We start from the raw sequence: 9002 nt of genomic DNA on the forward strand, positions 1-9002 counted from the left end.
ACAATATGAAGTGACAAGATGTTTCCCCATGTTGTTCCGTAGGGCCCTATTTGAACAAACAATATTGGCAAAGTTTGGAATAGACATTTTGGGAAATACGCTTATTGGCTTTCTTGCAAATAGTTAAAATATCTGTACAGTAATTATGAAGCTGTTTTCTAGCTAAGCTAAACAAATGGGCTGTTGGCAATGGCTTTATATTTTCATATCCTTTCAAATAATTTGAGGAACCAAAGCATATCAATACAAAAGAAAACAGGCACTCAAATAAACACAGAGTATAAATGCTTCATGTAGTTATAGCCAAACACCACCTCAATCTCAAGGTTGAAAGGAATTCCACCATTATCACCATGTGTTCAAAGGCACTCCACTTACAATATTTTATGGATATTTTCTAGCGCTAAGCGCATTACGTCATACACACACTACAACTTCTAACTAAACAGGAGAGGGCTCGTCCGGGATTTGAACCCGGGACCGCTCGCACCCTAAGCGAGAATCATACCCCTAGACCACAGGCCCACATATTATAGATATGCTGTACAGTCAGATATTTTCTTTTGGCAGTTGTGAGCAGTCGCGAGGTGGTTTCCAAAGTGAAAAAGAATGCTCATACCCAGACTGTTATCCGGATCTACTCCAAAATGTATTGGATTCTTTTTTGGCCCATGCTTTACCTTTCCACCAAGTTTCATGAAAACCTACCCAGTATTTTTCCCGTAATTATTCTGTTAGACAGACAAACAAACCAGCGAAACCAAACCTAAACATAAAACTGTTGGCTGAGATAATTAGTGCTGAATAAGCTGAGCTAAACTAAAATGAGAATATATGCTACAAATGATGTAATGATTCACTGTGAGTTGTTTAGTTAGAAATACAGATTAGAATACAAAAGTTTAGTTTTCTCCATTTTCTCCATTTACTTAAAGATCCTCAGAATGAAAATTTGTTTTAGCAATGGCAAAGGAAGCCATTTGAATTTAGAAAAATAGTTCAGCATTAGTAGGTAGGTGTAGCCTCCACTGATGGCCTTTAAGCAATTTCCATTAGTAGAACAGCTGACCAGACATTTCCCTGTTGGCTTGGATTTTCATCCAAAATCTCTAATAAATAGAGAGGATTACAGGTGCAATCGTTTGGACAGTGAGTGGTGAGGTATTAGCGACCGGGATAAGCTGGATTTAAAATGAAATAACCGGGCAGGCCTACTGTAACACAGTTGTATCTACTGAGAGCAGAGGGGAGCAGAGATACTGGAGAGGACAGCAAGGATTCATGCCTTGCCATCAAAACAGAGGCCATGGAAATTACATTGAAGGGTTTTCCTATGAAGGTGGTAAATATTCCTTGGAGGAATAATAACCTCAGTACTGTGAATACAGAGCCTCCCCTGTCCGAACAAGGAGAAACTATCATTGGAATATATCTGTTAGTGTTGGGTAAGTCAAACACCATACACTGAATTTAATGTGACTTGAAATGTCTTTTTTTGCATACTCATTAACATTTAAATAAAAAACATTGCAAGCACCCTAGATGAATGTCTATGAAGCTGATATGTGAAGTAATGACACACTTCTTGAAATATATCCTCTTAGTTTCAAATTGTTCTGGCTTCCATAGCTCTGTACAAGAAAAACCCCAAAATAGTTGTGTCCTTTTAACCCCTCAGGACAAACACTAGCAAGAAAGAGTAACACAAGTGTCCAAACAAAAACAACTGTTGTTCCTCATGTTTCCAAGAGTCCCGCTGTCACAGACAGTCTGGCACTGTCCACGTCCACTAATGCAGGCCAGGGATTTTGTGTTATTTAGACTGAGCTATAAAAAGAAATACAATTATCTTTGGTTCTTGCCACTTTTACTAAAATACAGAATAGTCATGCTTTCTGGATCTCTGTTCTCCTCTCTACTGCATTGTGTACTGCTCTATTGAGTTATATAATGCCACGCTGTACTGCATTGCCCTCCACTAAGTTAGACTTTTTGGACTGTACTTCAGAATCATCTTTAATGGTCAGGTATGTGTATATGCAAGAACTTTTTTTATTCAACGTACTTTCACAGAAATAGACATAAAGCTAGGTCAAGGAGAACAAAGCTGGGCACTTTCTTATACTATTCACTGTTATCTACTCTAGACTCCATTGTTACCATACTCTCCAGCATTATGCTAGTCCATAATATACAGTACCATAACATACAATAATACTATAATATTACATTACATTACATTGCATTTAGCTGACGCTTTTATCCAAAGCGACTTACAATAAGTACATTCGACCAGGAAGACACAACCTTGAAGAAAACAGAATCATATAAGTACATCAGGTTTCATAGAGCCAAACATTTCAAGTGCTACTCAACTGGCTTTAGATAAGCCAGTCCTTTATTAGTATATAAGTGCTTTGTTAATAGTTCTATCGCTCGAAGTGGAAGATGTGCAAGCTATCTGCTGTCCTGATGTCAATGGGGAGCTCATTCCACCATCTTGGAGCCAGGATAGCAAACCCACGTGTTTTTGCTGATGGGAACTTGGGTCCCCCTCGCAGCGAGGGCGCAGCGAGTCGTTTGGCTGATGCAGAGCGTAGTGCACGCGCTGGGGTGTACGGTTTAACCATGTCCTGGATGTACGAAGGGCCAGATCCATTCGCAGCATGGTACGCAAGTACCAGTGTCTTGAAGTGGATTCTAGCAGTTACCGGAAGCCAGTGAAGGGAGCGGAGGAGCGGAGTGGTGTGGGAAAATTTAGGAAGGTTGAAGACCAGACGAGCCGCTGCATTCTGGATGAGCTGCAGAGGTCGGATGGCACATGCAGGTAGACCAGCCAGGAGGGAGTTGCAGTAGTCTAGGCGTGAAATAATATAAAACAACACACTATACAACACTTTAACATAATATACTCTACCACATTGCATGATTAAATTGAATTGTATTATTGTGTCGTGCATATAACTAGGTTGTGCTGATCCTGACACCCAGCCCATGCCTGCCTGAATTGCCAGAATGGGAGCAAATCTTTGATGCATCAAACATCGTGTAGCTCTTTTCTGTATGCTGTCTACAATTTTACTTTCTTTCAAGCACCATATCACTGCAGCATTGGTTACTCACTACACCCTAAGGCACTGTACACCCTCTACTTTGTTCTACTTTACCTAAGTATACAATGAAATGATGTGGTCTTTTACTAAACTACACTATACTATAATGTACTGCACACTACTATTCTATCCTATACTACACTGTAACATACTATACTATACAATACTATACTATACTTTATAAGAATAAACTATAAAGGACTGCACTATACCACAATATACTATACTATAATGTACCATACTATACTATACAGGACTATACTATATAGGACTATACTATTCTATACTATAAAATAAAAAATTTCTATCATAAACTAGTATCTCATGATCTTTAAAAAAAATGTTTACTATTCCAAGTACTAAAATGTACTATACTATACTAGACAGTTTAGTGATGTTTGTACACTCCAATACATTTCACAAATATATTACTTTAAAGTAGTATTATAGTAACTGTACCAAACAATATGTGTGCCAAAATATTCACTGACATGCTGTTTGTTTGTCTGTCTGTAGGATGGCTGTCCTGGTTTGGAAACAGTTTAGTGATGTTTGTCCTGTACAGGCAGCGGGCCTCACTACAGTCCACCGACTTCCTCACCTTAAATCTTGCCATCTCTGATGCCAGCATCTCCATATTCGGCTACTCCAGAGGGATCCTGCAAATATTCAATGTATTTAGGGACGATGGGTATTTGATCACCTGGATCTGGACGTGCCAGGTAAAAGCAACACCAACACAACACTTAATTTAAACGGGTTACATTGAAAATAATCACTTCATATTTATATGCTATAAATATCTTCCACCAAATCTTTAATCATAATGCAATTTGCAGCATTAACACCAATCAGAAACCTTTATTTGAAATGACTTGAAAGTAATGACTATGCAGAGTTCTAAAAAACAAATGCATCTGCTTTCTTGGGCAAATCCCAATTAATAAAGTTCATTAAAATAATCAGTGCTAGTCTTACAGTAAAGTGAGTATGCATGTGAGAGTATGTGTGTTTGTGTGTCTGTGAGTGCAAAGGATTATGCTAGTAGCCATGTGGGCTGGAGGTTAAATCTGTAATAAGATTACCGCTACAGGGGCCTTTAAATGGGGAAACTCTTCAAGCAGCATGGCACCTGTCAACAACCAAACAGGAAATAAATAAGAGACATGATTGCTGGGTTAAATTAAATGTTCTTACATTGCTGGATTTTGACATATCATTTGTATTAAATTAATGAAAGAGTTGTCCTCAAATTCTAAGAATTTCTATGTTCCTTCCACCCCCAGCCTCAGCTTGAAATTAAATAGTTGTCATACTTTAGCCTGGAATTCATTCCAGGGTATTTTTCTTGCTCAACGCTGGCTGTGGAAACGTTGATATCCGTGAGTGAACGAAAACAAGCTGCTGAAACCAAAACACTTTGAGTCCCAGGAGTGTAAACCCCCGAAATCTGATAGAGAGACATATTTTTTAATTGTGGTCTGCTGCTCTTATGAGCTTCAGTAGAGCCATTGAGATGATCTCATCTCTCAGGCATCCAATATCAGGTTTTCAGGTGGAAAATAAATATTGGCATAGCAGCGGCAGTACGCCCCTCTTATTTCACCTACCCCTGGGAGAGGTGGGCTAAGAGAGAGCGAGAGTCAGAAGTAAATAGGTAAGAGGGGACAGAAATAGAGGAGGGTAGGAACAGAAAAGTGAAGGAGACAGGCATGTGAGAAGCATCAGCAGATTACTACATGGAGCATGATGGGACATGAACGGTTGCAAGCTAGGCCAGATCCCTATGGGACAGAACATTATTGAATATGATAGAGCCTTATAGGATGCTTTGAAGTTTGAAGGGAAAGGATTGTCGAAAATAATTTACAAGGTGAAAAATACTTTGAATTTAAGTCATTACTTTTCTTATGTTTGTTTCAAATTAACATATTTTCTCATGAGCCAGGGCAGAAACACTATACTGTGAGTTTATCAGAGAAGATCAAATCACATAAGTTCGAGAAGCCACCGTCCTTATGTCCCATGTCCTTCATTATTGTAAAAATAGGGAAGGTGCTGAATGACAAACATGCCCAGACTAGACGTTGGCAGTCTAGTAATCTGGCGAATGCGAGGGGTGAACAAACGTGATGACTGACAGTAATAGGATTAGCACTAAGGAAGATCAAGAGAGTAATCAGAGACCTTAACAGATCCATGTCACCTGAAAATTGCACAATAGGGAGCCGGTTGTTGCACAGTTGGAGCCAGACTGAAACAAAGTCGCATAATTCCCTTTAAGGAGAGCTGTGATTAAAAGATAATCATCCCTAACAATGGACTGATGCTTAGAAAAGCTTCATTGTTGAATGCATTATTAGGCAGTCATTGAAGTGACGGTCTGCAGCATATTTTTCAAAAGGCAGGAAGTGCCCTTGAGCTGCAGCGTCTCTATCTGATTAAGTCGAAAGCTAAATAAACTCAACAGACAAAGATGTGAAACAATTAGGCATGCAATGGATCCACACCCCGAGGCTTCGAGGAGCAGTCAAAGACATTTCAGAGATGTCATGTCATGATTCACTCCTCGCTGTGTCTCCTCCAGGTAGATGGCTTCTTTACCCTACTCTTCGGCCTTGCAAGCATCAATACCTTGACCGTTATCAGCGTCACCAGATACATCAAGGGATGCCACCCAAACAAAGGTCAGATTTACCCTCCTTGAATTTAAGCGAGAGTATATAAACAAAGCTTAAGGCCGGAGTCTCTGCCCACTTCACATTCCTGCAGTTCTTATCTGACAGAAAAGTGTGTTTTTTGCTGCTAATGAAGCCTCATTACCGACTTCAGCTGTGGAAATTACTACCACTTGTCTCAAGCAATTTCATTTACATTTTGCAAACGTATCATTAAGTTATCTTGAGGTGACATTTTCTATTTTCGGGTGTAACTGATGCTGAAGAATGTCTTAATTATATGGAAATTAGGTTTAGCAACTGCCTCTGTTGTGAGAAAATGAGTTTTTACTGTGTGACTGTGACTGTTCGTAAAACACAACAATATAAAACCTTTGTATATTGGTATCACATTACATGTTTTATATGGTAGAGAACAACTGCATCTTCTTGGTGTAGAGGGGTGTGGCGCAGTGGGTTGAGCCTTGGTGTTGGGACCATGGGGTCACAGGTTCAAACCCCACTGCAGTCAGCATGTCGTTGTGTCCCTGGGCAAGACACTTCACCCCAAATAGCTCCTGTGGGGATTGCCCACAGTATTGAGTATGTAAGTCGCTTTGGATAAAAGCGTCTAACAAGTAACGTAATCTACTGCAAACAGCAACAGATAAGGATAAAAATCTGAAAATCACATAAAAAAACAACCTAATTTTAGGTCGAAATGAAAGGAGACCAGGTAAGGATCTTAGATCTTAGAAACAACATGAGGTAATTCAGCCTAACAAAGATGAGTAACCCATGGCAACAAATCCTAAAGATTATATCCCTGGCCAATCCCTTCAGAAACTGTACTGCACTTCTCATGTGTTATATTGACATTAGATATGGGAACGCTGCACAGAAATGTATTTTCTTTCTTCTCCTGAACACAACGCTTTGTGTACACTTTGTCAACAGAGGTTCTTTTCAGTCGCAGATGTTTGCAAAGGCTGTTAATATAAGAAAAGGCAGCATTGTTCAAAAAATGTCACACTCTTCACATTCATAACAAGTCAAGAATGCTGCATCTTGAAGTGCCTCTCACTCTGTCCTGTTTTCTAACCTTTTCCAACTCCTACAATCTGTTCCATAACGTGGGAATATTATATTGTAATGTTCCTGTTGTATTTTTGGCAGCTTACTGTATCAGCGTGAACACCATTGCTGTATCGCTGATCTGCATTTGGACCGGAGCGATGTTTTGGTCTGCTGCTCCACTGCTAGGCTGGGGCAGCTACACAGGTCTGTTCTCACACACTATCACAATGGAAGAAATGAAAATTCAACTTTTGAAAGCTTGGATGTGACCTTAGTGTCTTGTTCTTCTTAGATCGAGGATACGGTACCTGTGAAGTGGACTGGACCAAAGCCAATTACTCCACCATCCACAAATCCTACATCATCTCCATCCTCATCTTCTGCTTTTTCATCCCTGTGATGATAATGCTCTTCTGCTACACCTCCATTATCAACACAGTGAAAAACACCAACGCCATGACCGCAGATGGTTTCCTTACATCCCGCCAAAGGAAGGTGGAGAGAGATGTCACAAGGGTAAGGGGAACAAAGTTGATATCTGTATTTTATTGGAGGGAATTGATTCGAAAAGTAAAATAAGACTCTTTAAAAGGGCCCTTTCTGTACAGCTCCTCTAAATTACTCATGTTCCTCTCCAGATTTCCATTGTAATCTGCACAGCTTTCATCATGGCCTGGTCCCCATATGCAGTCGTGTCTATGTGGTCAGCCTGGGGCTTCCATGTGCCAAGCACAACCAGCATCATGACACGTCTCTTTGCCAAGTCTGCCAGCTTCTACAACCCGCTCATCTACTTTGGCATGAGCTCCAAGTTTCGCAATGACATCTCTGTGCTGCTGCCCTGCACACGGGAACACAGGGAGGTGGTGCGTCTGCAGCATTTTAAAAACTTCAAACCTAAGGCTGAGGCCCTGCCCCCAGCTTCATTACTTCCTGTCCAGAATCCGGAGGCAAAATACACCACAGCCATTCCTGAAAGTGACTCAGGGGTCAACAGCCCTCCCCACACGCCTCCATTTGTCATCACCAATGACCTGCCCTCACACATCGAAACATCAGAGTACTGGTGTGACAGGCTCTGAAGACATTTCACCAAATGCTTGGGGAGATTAAGAGTACTTTTATATATTTGTTTCTTACCCGTGTTAACAGAATGTACTTGTAATCTGTGTTAATAAATTATTTTCTGAATCTCAAGTGGGATTTCACACTTGTTGAAGCAAGGGTTTTAATTTCCAGCTCTTACAATGGCTTTATTTTGCCAAAGCATCAAGGTAAGATTAAAGACTTATACAATACAACAATAGTAATATTAGCAATAACACAACATACTGCAGATAAAATACAACAAAATGAAGACGGTCCAAATATGTGTGTGTATGTTTTTGACATACTGTCCGGTTGCAGTGCAGCTAAATATACTAAATGTCCATCTCCTTATACGATCTTTTGTTTCTGTTTGAAATGAACATGACATTTCTTTAAGGTTTTCCATTCTGATATTATTATATTTGTCACATTTCCACCTGTTTTACAGTGACCACAGAGTCCTCCCTCTGCCGGTAGCCAGGCCTTCTTGCGATTGTTGTTTTATTCAATCCACATTGGTAACACAGCTATGTATAAATCGGACATAAAACTGATTTACCTGAACGAAGTACTCCACCCCACAAAAAGTGCAGCCAGTAATGTAGTGAAACAGATGTAGGATAACATCTGGAAACATTGAACTGTACTCAATGTTGTAGCTTCAGAATCATTCCCTGATTGATGCCATAGGCTATATACACTTTGTCACCTGTAGAAATGTAATTTAACATTTCCATTCACTGAATCATCATATCAAAGGGATGCAGTGTCTAAAAACAAAAAACCTCAAACTCTACTTTTCTATGGGTGTGGTGAATTTTATAAAAATGTTCTGCCTTCAAGCTTTCAATACCCTGTTTAAACAAAACTGAGTTACCCTGAAATAGCAGCAGTTTTTTTTTCAATCAACATCAACCGGCAATTATCTACTTGAGCCATGAAGATTTAATCTTTAAAAAGTTCCTGAGGTGGTTTCTGTGAATACCATAATCACACGCACAATGAGCTCTTTTACAACAGCTCTTAAGACCTTTAAATCAAAATGCCAATCAGCTTCTGCATAACC

At 39.8% G+C, this 9002-nt stretch overlaps 1 protein-coding gene and 1 non-coding gene across 2 annotated transcripts; one reads left to right on the top strand and one right to left on the bottom strand.

The window, feature by feature from the left end:
* Positions 1-452: 452 nt before the first annotated feature.
* Positions 453-525, bottom strand: trnap-agg. The gene has a single exon. It is a non-coding gene; the product is annotated as a tRNA-Pro (tRNA).
* A 781-nt stretch (positions 526-1306) lies between these two features.
* On the top strand, positions 1307-7929 carry opn6a (opsin 6, group member a). Its single transcript, XM_034226530.1, has 6 exons — positions 1307-1445; positions 3630-3835; positions 5701-5800; positions 6947-7051; positions 7140-7363; positions 7486-7929. The coding sequence occupies exons 1-6, from the start codon at positions 1307-1309 to the stop codon at positions 7927-7929; spliced, it is 1218 nt and encodes a 405-aa protein (XP_034082421.1).
* Positions 7930-9002: the final 1073 nt, after the last annotated feature.

The sequence above is a fragment of the Gymnodraco acuticeps genome, unplaced genomic scaffold, assembly GCF_902827175.1.
Source record: "Gymnodraco acuticeps unplaced genomic scaffold, fGymAcu1.1, whole genome shotgun sequence".
NCBI lineage: Eukaryota > Metazoa > Chordata > Actinopteri > Perciformes > Bathydraconidae > Gymnodraco > Gymnodraco acuticeps.

Coding starts and splice junctions, on each gene's coding strand:
- opn6a (XM_034226530.1), top strand. CDS start 1,307: ATGGAAATTACATTGAAGGGTTTTCCTATGAAGGTGGTAAATATTCCT. Junction 7,052..7,139: donor AGGCTGGGGCAGCTACACAG/GTCTGTTCTCAC, acceptor TGTTCTTCTTAG/ATCGAGGATACGGTACCTGT. Junction 7,364..7,485: donor TGGAGAGAGATGTCACAAGG/GTAAGGGGAACA, acceptor GTTCCTCTCCAG/ATTTCCATTGTAATCTGCAC.